The sequence below is a fragment of the Tribolium madens genome, unplaced genomic scaffold (assembly GCF_015345945.1).
Source record: "Tribolium madens isolate multiple individuals breed KSU strain unplaced genomic scaffold, Tmad_KSU_1.1 Scaffold_96;HRSCAF=242;Tcas5.2_LG5, whole genome shotgun sequence".
Lineage (NCBI taxonomy): Eukaryota > Metazoa > Arthropoda > Insecta > Coleoptera > Tenebrionidae > Tribolium > Tribolium madens.
This window is the reverse complement of record NW_025401068.1, coordinates 9432561-9451061: the sequence shown is the minus strand read 5'-3', so window position 1 is coordinate 9451061 and position 18501 is coordinate 9432561. Positions and strand designations below refer to the sequence as shown.

The following is an 18501-nucleotide window of genomic DNA, read 5'->3' as shown; positions in this document are numbered from 1 at the left end:
TTTCAAAACACAGAAAAATTAGTTTGTCATGCTTACTACTGTAATGTTTTAACTCTTTAAAATTATCTACATAAATTCAAAGTATAATCGCTTTTCATATTTAAATGTTGGTAAAGCAAATAAAGGTAAAATTGAATAAATACTTCAGTGACTTCAAGTTATTGTTCCAGTTAATAGATAATGTGCTTAAATACATTTTCTTATCATGTGCTGCATTATTTAATTTATATAAAAAGTGGTGAAATAATGATTCAACAATTCTTAAATTCTCCAAGATATAAATTATTTCCAAAAAAAATTTGGATCACAAGAGTTAAGCTACATCAACCACGCTGGTGGTGGTTTTATAATATATTTTTTGTTTACTACAATTATTGCAATAACAATTAAATACCTGGCATTTTTGTATTATGCAAGTTAATAAATGCACTAATGTTACGAATCAGCGACCTTTTTTATTTACAAATTAGATTTTAATTCCGACAGGACACACTATCTGATTCGTTTGAGTTAAAACCTTGAATTTACTAAATTGCTATCAACTAGAATAATAATGGAGTTTAAAGAATATCAAAATTTTATATGGTAAAAACACAAATTTCAATACTACATCGTATTGGCTCTTAATTTGGAATAGTGGAAATTTATTAAATTATGTCAATGAATAAAACTGAATCATTAGAATTATATTTGTATTACACATTAGTCCAGTTTATCAAAATAGAATATTAATAAATTAAATACTTTGGTAAAGGTTGGGAAAAAGTTGTTTATTTTTTAAACATAATTATGATTAAAATACATATTTGAATAAATTTTATTTAAGTATAGTATGCTGTAATAAATAAAAATAAAATATTCATTTTCCATATAAATACAAAATTGTTGATCATCCATCACATTTTGGTGTTATAATTCTGTAAAAAATAAAATAATTTATGAAAAATTTTTACAAAGCATACAAACCTTTTGTGCTGTTTCGAGTAATTTTTTTCCCATACTTTTCCCAGTTTCCATAACTAGATTATAGAAAACTCCCTTATTGTTTAATAGTAGATTTGGATGATCAAACTCAACAATTAATCCATCATCCATTACTATAACTTTATCAGAATCCATTATTGTATGCAAACGATGAGCGATGGTTAAAACTGTACAATCTTCAAAGTTATTTTTTATCGACTTCTGTAAAAGCTCATCGGTCTGAGGATCAACGTTAGCAGTAGCTTCGTCGAGAATTAATATTTTGTTCTTCTTTAAAAGTGCTCGCGCTAAACAAATCAACTGTTTTTGACCAACACTGAAATTGGAACCACCTTCTGATAGTTTACTAAACATCCCTGAAGGTAAATTGCTGACAAAGTCTTTCAATTGTACTTCTTCCAAAACACCCCAAATTTCACTATCTTTATAAAGATCAAAAGGATCCAAATTTTTTCGTACCGATCCTGCAAAAAGAACAGGATCTTGTGGAATTATTGAAATTTTTGATCGTAGGGAAGACAATGAAATTTCTTTAGTGTCAACATCGTCAATAAAGACATTGCCTTCAAAATTGATTAAACGAAATAACACTGGAATGAGAGATGATTTGCCAGCTCCAGTGCGACCAACGATTCCAATTTTTTCCCTAGATTTGACCAAAAAATTTAATTTCTTGAGGACATATGGACTTTGCGCAGAATACTGCATGTAGACAGATCGAAATTCCAGTTTTCCTGCATCTGGCCATAAACTTGAAGGAATTTCCTTTTTGCTATCATTTTCTTGTTCAATTTTTGTGTATTCAACAATTCTTTCAACGGAAGTCATTTCATTTTCTATTGCACTCCACATTCGTATTCCCCACTGAAATAGTCCAGTTATACCCATTGCGCGAGTAATAACAAAACCAATATTGCCTCCATATGTTTCTAAAAATTAAAATCACCAGATATTTCTTTATAATAGGTATAACAAAATTACCCCTTGTTAATGCAAACACAGTGACGTTGAGAAGGTAAAAGACACAGGCGCAGTCAAGCCATACGGAAAGAGCTCTGTTAGCGCTTATATTCATGTAATGAACTGAGGTATGTAAATTTTGTAAATTATAAAATTGGTTTTCAACTATTTGATTTGCTTTAAGTGCCCTAATAGTTGTTAGGCCTTTTGCAGATTCCGACAAATGTGCAAAAATTGGGCTACTACCTATAAACAATTTTTTTTTATTTTACCTAATGACTGTAATTCTCTTACATGTAGACTCCATTCGCTTTATACTCAAACTGCTTGCCAAATAAATTTTTCTGATAAAAAACATAACGACAAGTACCACAAGTGTTGGCAGTAGCGTTAAAGGATTTATCACAGAAATTGCTATAATAGAACCACAAATTTGTAAGGTTATCTAAAAGAAAACAACTTAAAATTTATATTACATATCTTGTGTCCATACTTCAAGTGTATTAAGAATTAAGTCTGGAAGTTGTTGGTCTATACTACCAATGTCTTTTGCAAACCGATTTAGTACTCTTCCAGAAGAATTTTTGTAGAAGAAATTCATACATGCGTTTATAACACTTGCAAACATTTTATCATGTAGGCGAATAGAAGCATGCATACAAGCTTTAATAAAAGACAGTGCTCGAAGTACTGTCAATATTATTAAAGCACCAATTATTGAGGAATAAAAATACACGCAATTTTCGTTTGTAAAAAATAATTCTTCAAAGGCGGTAACAGTTACATTCGAGGTTGCACTTTTTTGTTCCAGATTAACCCTATTCAAAAAAAAAGTAGATAAAGTTTTTTCAGAAAAAATTTTTACCAAAATGTAACGAAATAATCTGCCGCAGTTGCACACGATTCTGTCAAAATAAACAAGAGTAAAATTATTATAACAGTGAAATATGATCCGAAAGAATGTAGATAAGTGGCATAAATCTTTCCGGTAACCTTTCCAGAAGCTCTTTTTTCTTCAGATTCATTTTCCTTCCTGTAATCTTTAATTAATGTGTTTTGTTCCAAATTTTCTTCATGTTCTTCATTATCACTATTTTCCAAAAGTCTACTAAAATTAGTTACCGATCCTTGGAGGTCTTTGTAATTACCAGAAGATATTATTCGACCTTCTGACAACAGATAAATAGTATCTACCAAAGTCAGATATTGAATTTGATGCGTTACAAGCACTGTGCATTTGTTCTTCAAATAACCATTGATACAGTTATTAAAAATTTGTTTTCCGACCTTAGCGTCAACTGCTGACAACGGATCATCAAGCAAATAAATATCTGCTTCTCTGTAGAGCGCCCTTGCAAGATTGATTCTCGCTTTTTGGCCACCACTCAAAAGAATACCACGCTCACCAACAATGCTGTTATCTCCATAAGGAAAGCGGCTTAAATCATCAACTAAGGCACATATTCTGATCACTTCTCCATATCTATCATGCATCATAGGTTGGCCAAATAAGATGTTCTCTTTCACAGTGCCGCCAAACAGCCAAGGCTCCTGATTAGCATAAGAAATTGTTCCACCAATTTGTACAGCACCACTAATCAAAGGAATTTCTCCTAAACACATCTGCAATAAACTCGATTTTCCACTACCCACGGATCCAACTATGGCAACTGTTTGTTCGGGAAGAACGTTAAAGTTGATGTCTTGTAATGTTATATTGTACTGTGTATTTTGTGTCCAATTGGCAGTTGCATTTTCAATTTTGATACCGGTTTCGTTCGTAGATGTAATTTTGGTTTCAATTTCTTCTAAATTTAAGAAATCTTCTATTCGTTTAATAGAAACATTAGCTTTTAAAATATCTGATACTGCTATAGGTAGTGCCATTGTTAATGTTGACATTAAAACTGCGTAGAATGAAAACACAACAAAAACATATTGAGCATTTGGATTATTTCCTATTAAAACGTATGTCAATATACACAGAAAAACTGCAGTGCGATTAACAAAGTACGTAAATGAAGACAGCAAGGTCTCTATGTAGTTCAAAACTTTTATCAGTCCCATTTCTTGTCTGTAATTTTTTTTACGAAAAAGATGCATAGATAAATTACCGTCATACCTCCTAAGAACTTGTATTAGTTTAATAAATGGTTGCTCCCATGTATAAACTTTAATAACTTGTATTCCTGAAATTATTTCATCCATATGACGAATCCTTTCATCACTTTTTAAAGCAGACTTTATTTTAAAGACAGCAGCTTTCTTGCTCATTAATACTAAAACGTCTCAAATCATCAAAAGTATTCTTGTAGCAATTATGTACACTTTACACTGTAACGGAATGAGAATTATAACGAAACCCATTCCAACTAATGCTGTAGGTCCAGACATTAAATAAAGCAAAGAAAGTACAATAGTAGTTTGAACTGGTGATGACCATACAGAATTAAAACAACGCCAAAAATTTGTTATTTGTCTCATGTCATTTGTTAGTAAATTAACAGTATGTCCTATTGAAATTTCACTAAGAACTTCCTTACTCAATCGCAAAGTTTTTCGATAAATTGCAGCTGAACAAGCAACATTAACTTGCATTGCCACTTGTAAATATTGCATTACATACATATTGTAGACTAGAGTGTCTCCAAGCGTAGTAATAATTATAACGGCCGCATAAATGATATTGTTGTATTTAAAAGAATCTATTTCGTTAGAAGAATAATAACCCATGAGTTTTCCCAAAGCCAAGGGTCGAACAATTCTGTCAGAAATGCAAATGTTATTATAATAATGTCACTGAAAAAAATTACCTAATAAACCAATTTAAAAAAGCATATAAAGCCATATATTGAAGTATATCCCATTTAAAAATATGCCATATTGCCTTCCATAAAGATGGTTTTGTACTTGATTTCTGTTGTCTAAACCATTCTTTCTCTATCTGATTTGCCAGTTGATATGACTTATGTTTTTCTAGTATTGGGTAAATATCCTCTTCAGATAGGTCCTTTTTGAGTCCTTTTTGAAACATAGGAAATGTCCAACTAGAAGAGCACTGTTAATGGGAAATATTTGTACTTTGTTGTGAGTTACCAGTAAAACAGTTTTGATAGAAAATTAGAATTTAGCTGGGGATGTATTTCCCTTTTGTTTTCTTTATGGTCCATTTTATTGTTCATTTTCTAAAACAGATAGATTTCTGTTTTGTAAAAAATACCAACCTATAGTTTTTTAGAGCGTATATGATGAGTTTGAAATTTTTGAAAAATACGTGGCTGTTTTAAAACTTTATTTGTAGTCACTAAAAATTGAACCCATAAAATCGCATGTCACAAAACGTAAAAAATTAGATATTAAAATTAGTAATTTATAAAATCACGCTTAGCCTTTACCTTATCACAAGCAACGATAGTTGAATGAAATAGTTTGATCTATTCGGCTGTTTGAACTATCATACATATGTATTATACTTAGGTAGTTTTTTTCAGTTACATAAGTTGAGTAATTGTAATTAGGTATGTATGAATTAGAATTTTATATTTACAATTGGCATATTTTATTATGAAAACAGTTTTAACTATGAATCGAAAAAAAATTCTTTTTCTTTTTTAATTTTGGGCAACATTTCAGTAGTTAAATGGTTTACATGGTACCTAGTTATTTAATATAAATAAATACTAACCAGGGAAATAATGTAGGAGTTTTAGTGTCAATTAATAAGGAATTACACATCAGTCACCAGATAACACTTTAGCGAACACAGCTGATTTGAATTAAAGTGTGTTTTCAGACAAATTCACGTATCTAAAATCAGACAATATTGCGTAATATTAGACAGGCTAGTCGTTAGAACATTCTTGGAAAACAATCTTCTTACTTTTGTTCATCCCCACTTCAAGCTTACTACTGAAGAGGTAGGTAATCAGCTGTATACCGCATTTTTAATAAAACAGAAAAACTTTGTTTTTAAATAAGATAAAATTGTGATGTAATTACGAATCAGTGTCGTTTTTTTTTTATCTAATTGCTGCTAAAATAATTGCCTTTAATTCCAACAGGTCATATTACTCATATTATTTGGTTCGTTTGTGTTGTTAACCTTGGAGTTATTAAACAAATACTGTTAACCAACTAAGCCACTGGTGAACTACGAAAAATTAAAATGTGTGAACTGTTATGAAATTTGGCAGATACAAACCCCAAAGATGACGTACAATTTATTATTGTTATTGTGAATTAAGTTAATTACATTGTCTACAATTACTGAATAACGAATACATCAGTCACCAGTTAACATTAATAAAGCAGCTGGTCGGAATTATTATTTATTTGCTAAGAAGTTTACGAATCTCAAGCCATAGACAATTTTACGTAACTTTAAATAGGTCAATGTTTTCTTTAAAAAGTCATCATGGACCTTTATTAAAGCAGTCTAGCAGTAATAAAAGTGATTACTGATTTGCTACCCGTAATATGCAAAAAGTAGAGTCCATTCATAAAACTACTAATTGTGAAGTTAGTAGAAAATTAAAAAACAAAATTATTGTTCATAGCTTTTTGGGTGGTTTGATTGAGACTTGAAAGACACAATACATACCCATAAGACTGAGATTTGGATTGGGTTAAAAACAGAAAATCTATCATGTGTCCGATGGTATTTGAAAATGATACTCAAGATTTCCGCCCATCTGTTTAAAAATGTGTCTCATGTGCCGTGTGTAAAATAAAACTCTTGATACAGGGTAAGGTAGGATAGCATTTGTAGAATGTAGATAAAAATAAAATAAGAGTAAAATAGTGATAACACTGATAACTAATAAAATAAAAAACATTAAACAGAGATTATACCAAGCATAATAGCAAACATTTGATTTTTATGACTCACAATTTTTATGAAATACATAGGTATGTATGTACATAGGTACTTGTAAATTAAAAAAAATAAATTGTCGTTATTTTACAAAAATTTATTTATTTTTGCACAGAAGTTGGCTTTACATAATCCATACTACAGTTTTCATTTTTTATTATTTTATTAATAAACAAGACATTGAATAAATTATTTGTACATATGGTCATATGTATCACAGCGATTTGAATACTTTGTAAGTGCTTACGATTGTTCCAAATAATTACGCCTCATTATGTAATTCTAAAAAAGGGATTAATGTAAGTAAAAATGCCAATTTCCATTATAAAAATCACCTGTTGGGCTATTTCCGATAAATTAGCACCCATCGCCTTTCCCGTTTCCATGACTAAGTCAAAGAAAACTCCTTTCTTTTGTAGCAGTGCGTGGGGATGATCAAATTCAGCTGCTTTGCCATCATCCATTACTAGTACTTTGTCAGAATCCATTATAGTATGTAATCGATGTGCTATAGTGAGAACTGTACAATTTTCAAAATTTTCTCGAATAGTTTTCTGTAACAATTCGTCGGTGTATGGATCAACGTTAGCAGTGGCTTCATCAAGTATTAAAATTTTATTATCTTTCAGTAATGCTCGAGCTAAACAAATCAATTGTTTTTGACCAGCACTGAAATTTGATCCGCCTTCTGCCAAATTGCTGTGTAGTCCTAGATCAGAGTTACCAATGAATTCTTTCAGTTTTACTTTTTCTAGTACATCCCATATTTGGTCGTCTTGGTACTGATCAAACGGATCTAAATTTTTACGCACAGTTCCCGAAAATAATATAGGCTCTTGTGGTATAATAGAAATTTTGGACCGTAGCGAAAACAAACTTAATTCTTTTGTATCAAGATCGTCAATGAAAAGACTGCCTTCAAAATCCACCAAACGGAACAGTACTGCAATTAGAGATGATTTTCCAGCACCAGTTCTACCAACTATTCCAACTTTTTCCCTAGGGTTGATCGAAATATTGAGATTTTTAAGTACGTATGGATCATTTGAAGAATATCTCATAGAGACAGACTTAAATTGGATTTTGCCATGTTCAGGCCATTGTTGTGGAGGGTCTCTAGTTTTAGTTTCTTTTTCACGTTCAACATTTATATATTCTTTAATTCTTTCAACTGAAATCATTTGATTTTCCATTTCACTCCACTGTCTAATTCCCCATTGAAACATGCCAGACAAACTCATACACTGAGTTATCATAAAACCAACATTTCCAGCGTAGCTTTCTTTAAAAATGATTAGTATTACTTTTATTTGAATTGAATAAGAATAATAAGTTTACTGACCTTTTGTCAAAGCTATGACTGTAATTAATAAAATATACAAAACACAAACTGTATCCAAATAAAAACCTAAAGCTCTGTTAGTTCCTAAATACATGTAAAATATAGATGTGTGTATATCTTGATGAGTTTCAAACTCTTTTTCTAAAACCTCTTGTGCACCGTAAGCTCTTATTGTTGTTAAACCTTTCATTGATTCAGTTAAATGTGAAAAAATTGGACTCCGATCTAGAACAATTACATAAAACACGGAGAAAAAAATTATTAATAAATTTTTGTTAAGTACTTGTAGATTCCATCCTTTTCACGTCTCTGCTAGTAGAAAGATAAACAAATCTGATAAGCAACATTATTATAACAACTGCGATACTAGGAATGAGGGTCCAAGGATTTACAATGCATATGGCCAAAACGGTACCAGTAATTGCCGTTGCCATCTAAAAGTAAATTAATATTTTCTCTTAAATTAAGTTTGTTCCAATATCTACCTGAAGGCCATCTAAAAACACTTCAGGAAGAGTCTCGTCTATGCTTCCCATGTCTTTGGAAAACCTATTGAGTATTCTTCCGGAGGAATTAGTATAAAAAAATCTCATAGAGGCATTTATAATACTTGTGAACATTTTGTCATGCAAACGAACGGAGGCTGTCATACAACTTTTAAAAAAAGACATTGAACGGACAATGGAGAACACTATTAAAGCCCCAATTATAGCTGTGTAAACATAGATACAATTTTCATTTGTGAAAAAAGAATCTACAGGGTCAGATGATAAAGTGTCGTTACTGGTTTTGTTTTCAGCAATTCTTCTTTGCTCTAAATTCACCCTTAAAAAATATTGAAAAAATAAGAATCATTTGAAATAATACAGAACTACCAGAAGGTAATGAAGTAGTCAGAACCAGTCGCCAAAATCTCGGTCATAATAAATAAAACACCAATTACAACAAAATTGAAATAATTTCCACCCGCTCGAAGGTAAGATAAGTAAACTTTCTTAGAAACTTTTCCTTTTATCCAAACTTCCTCCTCTTCATCTTGTACCTTATCTTCTTTGCTTACTTTAGTTTCAATAACCGATTCTTCCTCACTTTCATCGCCTTTTTCTGCTTCTTTCAAAAGTCTAGTAAAATCTTCACCCGATGCTTGCAACTCTTTATAACTTCCAGCAGCCGCGACGCTTCCATCTACCATCAAATATATTTTATTGACAAAATTTAAATACTGGATTTGATGAGTTACAAGAACTGTACATTTGCCCTTTAAATAATTCAAAATGCAATTGTGGAAAATTTGTTTGCCAACGCTTGCGTCCACGGCGGACAAGGGATCATCGAATAAGTAAATATCAGCGTCTTTGTATATTGCTCTGGCAAGATTTATTCGAGCTTTTTGACCACCACTTAAAAGAATTCCACGTTCTCCCACGATTGTATTATCGCCGTAAGGGAATTGGGCAATATCGTCTTGTAAAGCGCAAACTCTGATCACTTCTTGGTATTTCTCTTTAACCATAGGTTGTCCGAAAAGTATGTTTTGTTTGACGGAACCAGCAAACAGCCACGGCTCTTGATTTACATACGATATTGTACCGCCTATTTGTACAGCACCTCTATTTGGCGATAATTCACCTAAACATAATTGCAGTAGACTGGATTTTCCACTACCAATGGGTCCAATTATCGCGACTAGTTGTTTTGGTTCCAAGTTAAACTTGATATCTGACAAAGTATTTTGGTTTGAAGTTTCGGACCATTTCGCCGAAACTTGTTCTATTTTAATCCCAATTTCTTCAGATGTAACTATCTTGTTTTGTATTTCGTCTAAATTGAAGAAATTTTCAAACCTTTTTATAGCCACATTTGCTTGAAGAGTTATTGTAAGCCCTTGAGGAAAATACAATGAAACTGACTGCATCATCAAATCATAGAATGAAGCAAGTACAAAAACATACTGGGCATCTGGATTGTTTCCAAGTAAAACATAAGTTACTAAACAAATAAATATAGCCGTACGATCAAAGAAGAATTCAAAAGCAATTGTGATTGAATCTAAAAAGTTGGCAATCTTTATGAAATACATTTCCTTTCTAAAAATGTAGTAATTAGGATTTAATTAAATTGTGACTTGTGGCAAAACCAAAATACCTTCTAATAGAGTCTATAAGTTTAACAAATGGAAACTCCCAAGTATAAACTTTGATAACTTGAATTCCAGAGATAATTTCACTCATATAACGTATTCGTTCGTCGCTCTTCAAAGATATTTTGAATCTGTAATTGGCAGTTTTTTTGGTCATAAACACTGTAACCAACACATATTAATTTTTATTTAAAAGACGCCCTGTACTTACCCTGCAACGGTGTAAGTACCACAAGAAAAATATTTCCAACTAAAGCCGTTGGCCCTGCAATCCAATATAGTAAAAAAAGGATAACACCGGCCTGAAGAGGCGCTGCCCAAAGAGCATGATAAGCTCCCCAAAATTCGGACAATCTCTGCATATCGTTTGACAATAAATTAATTATATGCCCTACAGTTGTTTTACTTAATGCTTTTTTACTAAGCCTCAGTGCTTTTCGATAAACTAAAGAGGTGCAGGCCACTCGAACTTTCATTGCTAATTGTAGGAAATGAAATATGTAGGCATGATCTAATATTTCACAAAGAAAACTTGAAATAACTATAACTGAAGCGCAAATAATTGCGTCGCTCTTATCCATTTCTGATTCTTTAGGAGAATAGTAACCCAATAATACTCCCAGGGCCACAAGACGAACGATTCTGAAATAACATCTTGAGAATGTTTCTTAAAGACTAAACAAAACACGTTACTTAAGAAGAAATTCTGTGATGAAATAAAGAAGTATCGAAAGCATAATGTCCCATTTAAAAACTTTCCATATTGCTCTCCAAAGAGAAGGTTTATTGATTCTATTTTTCTGACTATTCCATGCTCGCTCTAGTTTATTTGCCAACTTTGTGGACCGATGATCTGGCAAAGTTTGATAGATATCTTTCTCTGTCAATCCCTTTTTAAAACCAGTTTTAAATATTGGAACTGTCCAGCTGCAATATATTTACAGGCATATGTACACTAAATGTAGGTATTTATGTGACTTTTACCAGTAAAAAAGATCTGACAATAGATTCGAGTTTTCTTTAGGGTGTTTCTTTAATTGTTGAACTTTAACTGCATGTTTTGCTTCCATTGTAAATAAATAGATGAGAAAGATATGCTATAAAAAAAATGTATGTCATTCAGATTTTAGAAGATCATTCAACAAAAATTATAAAACGTGATTACTAGCTGTAAATTATTATATAAAATATAGGCTAGAAGTAATGAAAGAATAGAAAGATTAAAATAAAGCAGATAATTAATAAATGTACCTTAATCACTTCCTTCCGTTCATTTAAGAATTCTAGTATTCTGTTTTTTCTAAATCGAAAATTATTATATATAAAACATAAGGTATTATCCGGAAGGATACAGGCACTCATGAAGATAAAGCATATAGTGGATTTTTTAATAAAAATCATCTTATCAGTTTGTAGAAAATGCTTCTCCAAATTCAAAATTAATTGCACGTACCTATTGGCGTTTTTACCACGACCTGAGACCGTGTTAAATTTTTTAAGTGCTATAGTTAATTTATAATTTTATAAATCATTATATACCCTTAAATTCAAAAAGTGTCTTTACTAATACTTAGAATTACTGCATTTTACCTAAAAGCCAGTGTAAAATATGAAATTTGCATAAAATTTATATTTATGTAAAATATATATCTAAATACATAATCTACATATATGAAATTTATATCTAATGATAATTAAATTAGACATTTTTTTAATATTATGAAAGTAAATAGATTATGTTGCGTACAAAATGTTATTTTTATAGTTTGTAAGTATTGAGTACAGTTTTTATAAAATTTCGAAATTTCCAGCGAAAACATTACATCACGGCATTGCATTAAAAAATAATATAAGTAGATTGTTAAATTATTTTATAGGTTTCTTACAAACACCTTTTCACAAGAAACATAGATGGCAGAAGGTGAGTTTGTATTGTACAATTTTCTTTTCAGTATATGTATATAGGCAATAAAACTGTTATTTCATAAATTAAAAATAACTAAAATGTTCTGTTTTATTCTGATAACATAAATGCGAATATGTATTATTTAGGTCATACTTTAAAAATCGTACATACCTACCTAATAACACTTAAAGTTAATTGTTGAACACAACCCGACGCCGACGGGGCAATGAATGTTATAAACTAAACATTAACCATCAACTATCGTACTTCGAATTAACTCCACTTCTTATAATAGTTGGTTTTCAAATTTTTTTGTAACAATTCTCAATATTGTGTAATATTATGTTAGTTGCGAAAATTTAACAAAATGAACTAGATAACTCAGATCGTTTCTAGCGTGTAGTAACAAACTGTAACTTTTTAAAATCCTGTTAAAATAAAATTGCAACGTGGGTATTGAAGAAAGTCATTCATGTTTATGAAAATTATTATCGGTTTTCCCCTAAACTAATGTACTTTTATGGTTGCCTATAGTTCTTAGTTCCGAAAACCGGTCAATAAAATTAATCTGTCGTGCGCAATGAGTACTTGGGAATACCCGCGTTTTTTCAAAGGTTTTCGAGATTACACAATCTTGTTTATTTAACAAATAATTATATAATTATAAACACAACATATTTTACTACTCTTCGGGGTTGTTTTCATTCAATAGCGTATTTTCCTTTTGAGATACATTTTGTTTTGGGTTCCAACTTTGTACATCAGCAGACGCAAAAATTAAAAAAAATAAACCACCCAAAAAATTAACTATAGCTACAACTAGAAAAATATATCTCCATTGTTCGAATGATTGTTTCTTAGCTGTAAAAACAGCAACAACATTCGCAGAAAGAATGCCTGATATGCAAACAATAACTTGGTTAAACCCTATAATAGTACCAGAAAATGCAGGAGAAATATCTAAGATATTAACAATCATTCCAGGAATAGACAAACTCAAGAAAATAAAGAACGTAATAGAAACAAAGTTTGTCACATAATAATAACAGCCAAAAAGAGCTTGTATTCCAAATAATAAAACAGCACTCCAGCAACACACCACGCTGAGAAATTTTCTAATTGTAATTGTTGAGAATTTGTTGTTTTGTAACATTCTTGCTCCCATGTATGAAACTATAATAGTTGTAATGTATCTTCCTGAAATAAAATTTGAACCAACATAACAAATTTGTCCAGAAGAAACTCACCTAAATGTGGTAAGCTGGAAAGCCATCCGTTTTTCTCAATTTTAACATTGTGGACTGAACTCATGTATGTCGGTAAATGGTTAAATATAATGTAAAAACCAAAACAAATGGAAGCGTTAGCTATTACAATTGCCCACACTGGTAAAGAAGTTAAAATTTTTATCCACGGAATATGTACTTGTGGAGTTATTTCATTATGAATTTTTTTTCCTAAAATTTCTTTTTCTTTTATGCTTATTCTAGGATGTTGTTCTGGTGAGTCATATATTAAATAGAACCATAATATTGACCAAAAAACACCTATTGCGCCCGTGACATAAAACACACTCGGCCACCCCACATAAGCTATTAGATAACCAGAAACGGGCAATATTATCGCCGCCCCTAAAGAGCTCGCAAATAAGTGTGTCATGAACATGGTTCTTCCTGTTGAAGAATCCGACCATCTGACTGCAATGGGTGGCACAGCAGGCCAGTGTACTCCTAATCCCAAACCAATGCAGAATCTTGCCACCACTACTAGGTAGTAATTGATGTTGCAAAACAAAGGAAGAAGAAGAGTTGCAACACTCGCTAATAAAATTCCCACACCTAAAACAATTCTTGAACCAACTATTTCCGAAAAGCGTCCACCGGGGATTTGAGTAATTAAATAACCCCAAAAGAACCATGCAAACAAATCGTTTTTTTCACGTTCATTCCATTCATATCTTGGTCCAAAATTTTCTTCACTTGAATTGGTTGCATTAGTCTTGACCACCATTTCAACTATAGCTATTGAGATGTTTACTCTTAACATGTGATGAATCATGAAACTTGTTATAACCATTAAGGATAAAATTTGACTGCATGTTAGGATTTCTAAAAAAATTAATAATTCAGTGACTTTCGGCAGGAAAACGATATAATTGTACCACAAGTTGGCATTTTAATAAATTTTGTGAAAATTTATTTGCTGTGCTACCTATTTAATTACTATGTTTACACCTTTACTAGTCCTTGTAACTTACTAGCCCATACACAATGGAACTAATGGCAGTCATAAACGTAATCGCAAGTTATCATGTAATTTTTGTTGTAAATTCATGCCACAATTGATATTTTACAAATTTGTTCAGCAAGTTTTCTAATTGACAGTTTTTTTCAAACACTTAAAAAACCCATAAGCCGCGGTGTTTTTGTCACTATGACAGCGACAAAAGTTTGCCCTAATTATTACAGCGACAAAACGGAACCTAACTTTTGAAAGCGTCTGAATCTAGTAGTACTTTCCATTAAATTAAATAAACTAATTTACACCTTATTTGTTAATTTACTGATTTACGTATTCATTAAATTGTCTTACCGAATTACACTCAAGCTTTTTTTACGAAGAAAACTTGACATTTTTAATTCGAATTTTGTTTCCTTTAGGCAATTTAACTCTAAAAACTGCCAGAAAACAAAATTCTCATTAAAATGTCAAGTTTACTTCGAAAAAAACCTCTAGTGAAAACTTACAAAAATGTTTAAAAAAAAATGTAATATTTTAAAAAAATACCCCAAATAATAGTTTATCAGAAGTGTTTGTATATGTATTTACTATTTTATTATCAGGAATTGATAGTACCCATGTATTATATGATCACATAAACAGGTAGGTATGCACAATCGACTTACTCGAATTACTGATATTTTTTATTTATTCGTCAATGCTGGAGCAAATAATTTCTGTGAAACTCTAAAGAACACAAAGCAGATAAAAAAATAAAGAATATGGTTGCAGTGCAATGAGAAATCCTGAAATTCAGAGGCCCATCCTGTTTATATCTGTGCATCATAATCGAATCGTAGTTAAGTATATCTACTAGTTCTCGAAAGTTATTTAATTTTGACTATAATAGCTTAGTAAACATTGTTAAAAATACTCATTTTAGTGCAGATAATGAGGTAATAATTGTGTACAAGAAATANATGGAACGAAAAATTAAATGCATTGCAGCACCTAAAGCGTTTTTAAGCACGTCCTTAATTCGATTGACTTCCCATCGACTGTCCTCCTCCATCTTCGCCGCTATTTCTCTTATTGCTTTCCAACTCGACTCCGAAAACCTTATTAATTGGAAACTTYCTTCATAAATTTGAAAAGGCGACTTTTTATTTCATTCTATTTATATTTATGACGGTAGCGGTGGCAGGACCCGCTATTCACCTCATTTCAGTTTCACAATGACCCAAAAGAAGGTCAAGATTTCGTATTCAGCAAGGCAAATTCTAGAATCTGAACAATAATCAACTCTGACGAGATTAGTTAGACACGTATTATGTTCGTTTTTCCACAGGGACGCAATCACTCGATCAAACGATAAACTCTATCGAAAGAAACAAAAATCTCAAATTGAAATCACATCCTTACGACGAGAACCGTCGGCACGAACCGGAATTGAGCAAAGGTCCTTTGGGGACTGGACAAATCGGCACCTCATCTACTTCGAGTATCGACAAGCCATTCGAACGCCCTCGAGGCCAGTCGGCCTCATTSCTACTTTAGCTGACCGCATTCGGTAATTGACCGAAATTTTAATCGGTTTTCTTCGACTTGTACAACAGGATCCGGAAACACGACATAAATTTTAGCATAGACGTGAATTGCTTCGAACCGAGGCTTTTCACCAAACTATAGAGATCTATCTATTGCTTACTAGGAAATGTGGACTCATATAAAGTTTCAACAAATACTATGCGTTTAATTAAACTTTTGATCAAAGCGGCAGTTGGCAACATTAAACTATTTATTAATAACTTTTCTAGTGTGGGATGTAGTTTCATCAGGTGACGTTTGTACAATGCGTTCAAAGAGTCTGCCTATCAAGCAAGCTTAGAAACTTAAAACATGTGTCTACGGAAGATAAAATGTCACAATGACAAATAAGAAATGTTTAAATAATTTTTATGTAAACTGTAACAGCAAGTCGTGGTGAACGTTTTATACAAAACAACATCTTATTTATACAAATAAACAGCAACAACATCTCATTTTAGGGAGTTTTAAGACGTTTCATTCATTAATTAAATTTGCTTTTAATATGTTAATTTTTATAAAATAATTTTTTGAGCTTCTACAAATTCATGTACTTTTGATTGCCGTTAAGAAAATAGAGTCATTTCATTTGAAATGACAAAATAATACATAATATTTCATTATAAGTTGCGCTGATCATGAGAAAGCTGTGAATTACACTATTGTACTTAGTACAACTGATAAATGATACTCAATTTGCACTAGTACAGTATAATTACCCAGCTGCAAAACTCACAACCATCTTTATAAACTGTTAATTTTGCTTAACCACTGAATTACACTGTTCGAGAACAAGAGGATTCTTGTAAAGCCGCCTTCTAATTTAGTCAATCGGCATTCTTCAACTATGTGTTCTACGGTTTCTGCTGCTTCTTTACATTGACAAATTGGATTTTCAACAGCGTTCCATTTGAACAACATAGATCGACATCGCGCATGACCGGTTCTTATTCTGTTTAATTTCGTCCAAACCCATCTAGGTTGAACCATTCCGGGTACTGCAAGAGTTGGATCTTCTACCAGCTTCTTGTTAAAGATTTCCAGATTGGACCACTGCCTGCGCCATTCATCTTTGATGTTAAAAGTTTCAATATGTGGTATTTCCGTCCAAAAAGGTCTTCTAGATTTCAGTCTATTTTCAGTGAATAATAGTTCTTTCCAGATGGAAAAATTTTCCTGAAACGCTTTGTATTTCACCCATAGCTTTTTCAGTTGTTCTTTTCTTCTAAGTGCAGGTGGTGAAATATGAGAAAGGACGGGCAACCAATCTGTTGGTGTAGATTTTATTGTACCAGTAATGATGCGCATCGCAGTGTTAAGCTGGACGTCAACCTTCTGTGTGTGGACACTGTTCAGCCATACRGAGCTACAATATTCTGCAGATGAAAACACCATTGCCAGAGCCGATATACGAAGAGTGTTTGCATGTGCCCCCCAGACGGATCCAGCGAGTTTGGATAAAATGTTGATTCGTGTTTTTAACTTTTGTTTTAGTTTCTCAAGGTGGCTGTTGTAGCTGAGAGATCTGTCTAGTGTAACTCCTAGATAGACGGGGTTATAATTATATGTATTGATAAATGATAATCTTGTAATTGTTAGCTATACTTCTATACAGTGTGAAATGGAAACATTTGCCAATACGCCAATAGCATCTGACAAGGTACGCGGACAAATCCTAGTAGAAACACCGTTGTCATGTTGTCCACAAATTGTAACATTTGTGCAATTTTAAAATTTTTGGGTAGAAAATTTAATTTGAAGATGTTGATGAAGAATGTTTTCATACTGTGTCCTTATTAACAAATAAATTAACTGTTTTTTTTAAGTAGTAATGTAGTAAGCCTTAATGGCATAATTTCAGACATAAATCAAATACTTAAGATATCTAAATTTTGTAACAAACAGCTAAATATTTTTTTAGTTGTTTGAAAAGAAAGTTTTCTAAAGCGCCAATTGTACGCACGAAGGCTGCTGTCATATCACATTAAAACGTTTCTAGTTTTCAGCTTAGTTTGACTTTGAAGATAGGTTTCTATATTAAACGTCTTGTTAAATGTTTTCTTTCCACCGTGTAGAGTTTACGTTTTGACGCACTTTTTTAATGAACCCACACCTTTTCCCATATTAACTTTAATGACATTTGTATTACGTATATAGTTATAATAATAGAACTACTATCTTTTTCATCCACATTATAAACTGCCATTAATAACTACATTCAAAAATGGTGTTTACTGTCTTCAGAAAACAGTTTGTTATTTCCAATGTGAAGCAGAAAACTCAACGATGTAATCCTTTTAGAACATTAGCAACTAAAACATTGAACTCAGGTAAAATTATTTTCTTGGGAAAAGCGGCTATGATTTTAAGAAGTGTCCATAATCAATAGTTAAGTCAACTAAGACAAACAATAATCAAAAAACAAAAACCTATATTACATCCGTAATTTTAGAATGTAAATTTTTTTATTGTCATGATATAATTACTCT

General features: G+C 31.7%; 4 protein-coding genes across 7 annotated transcripts; all 4 read right to left on the bottom strand.

Moving 5' to 3' along the window:
- Positions 1–804: 804 nt before the first annotated feature.
- LOC123012797 (probable multidrug resistance-associated protein lethal(2)03659) lies at positions 805–2374 on the bottom strand. The gene is made up of 4 exons (XM_044410935.1): positions 2239–2374; positions 1966–2186; positions 967–1913; positions 805–917 (listed from the first exon to the last, which is right to left on the bottom strand). Exons 2-4 carry the CDS (start codon positions 2057–2059, stop codon positions 897–899), a joined length of 1062 nt encoding a protein of 353 aa, XP_044266870.1. The 5' UTR covers positions 2060–2186; positions 2239–2374; the 3' UTR covers positions 805–896.
- Positions 2375–2619: 245 nt separating this feature from the next.
- Positions 2620–6077, bottom strand: LOC123012796 (probable multidrug resistance-associated protein lethal(2)03659). Of its 2 annotated transcripts, none has more exons than XM_044410933.1 (5): positions 5630–6077; positions 5041–5129; positions 4758–4991; positions 4278–4708; positions 2620–4223 (listed from the first exon to the last, which is right to left on the bottom strand). In XM_044410933.1, exons 2-5 carry the CDS (start codon positions 5124–5126, stop codon positions 2806–2808), a joined length of 2169 nt encoding a protein of 722 aa, XP_044266868.1. In that variant the 5' UTR covers positions 5127–5129; positions 5630–6077; the 3' UTR covers positions 2620–2805. The 2 variants fall into 2 exon arrangements, with proteins under 2 accessions (XP_044266868.1, XP_044266869.1); XM_044410934.1 differs by lacking the exon at positions 2620–4223 and having other exon boundaries at positions 4402–4517; positions 4571–4708.
- Positions 6078–6899: 822 nt separating this feature from the next.
- On the bottom strand, positions 6900–12485 carry LOC123012794 (ATP-binding cassette subfamily C member 4-like). Of its 3 annotated transcripts, none has more exons than XM_044410930.1 (11): positions 12377–12485; positions 11284–11396; positions 10993–11226; positions 10511–10941; positions 10305–10461; positions 9035–10246; positions 8645–8984; positions 8443–8593; positions 8160–8384; positions 7153–8099; positions 6900–7099 (listed from the first exon to the last, which is right to left on the bottom strand). In XM_044410930.1, the coding sequence occupies exons 2-11, from the start codon at positions 11367–11369 to the stop codon at positions 7061–7063; spliced, it is 3822 nt and encodes a 1273-aa protein (XP_044266865.1). In that variant the 5' UTR covers positions 11370–11396; positions 12377–12485; the 3' UTR covers positions 6900–7060. The 3 variants fall into 3 exon arrangements, with proteins under 3 accessions (XP_044266865.1, XP_044266866.1, XP_044266867.1); XM_044410931.1 differs by having other exon boundaries at positions 12381–12452; XM_044410932.1 differs by lacking the exon at positions 12377–12485 and having other exon boundaries at positions 10993–11384.
- Positions 12486–12826: 341 nt separating this feature from the next.
- LOC123013124 (sialin-like) lies at positions 12827–14502 on the bottom strand. The gene is made up of 3 exons (XM_044411475.1): positions 14367–14502; positions 13453–14313; positions 12827–13402 (listed from the first exon to the last, which is right to left on the bottom strand). Exons 1-3 carry the CDS (start codon positions 14377–14379, stop codon positions 12888–12890), a joined length of 1389 nt encoding a protein of 462 aa, XP_044267410.1. The 5' UTR covers positions 14380–14502; the 3' UTR covers positions 12827–12887.
- Positions 14503–18501: the final 3999 nt, after the last annotated feature.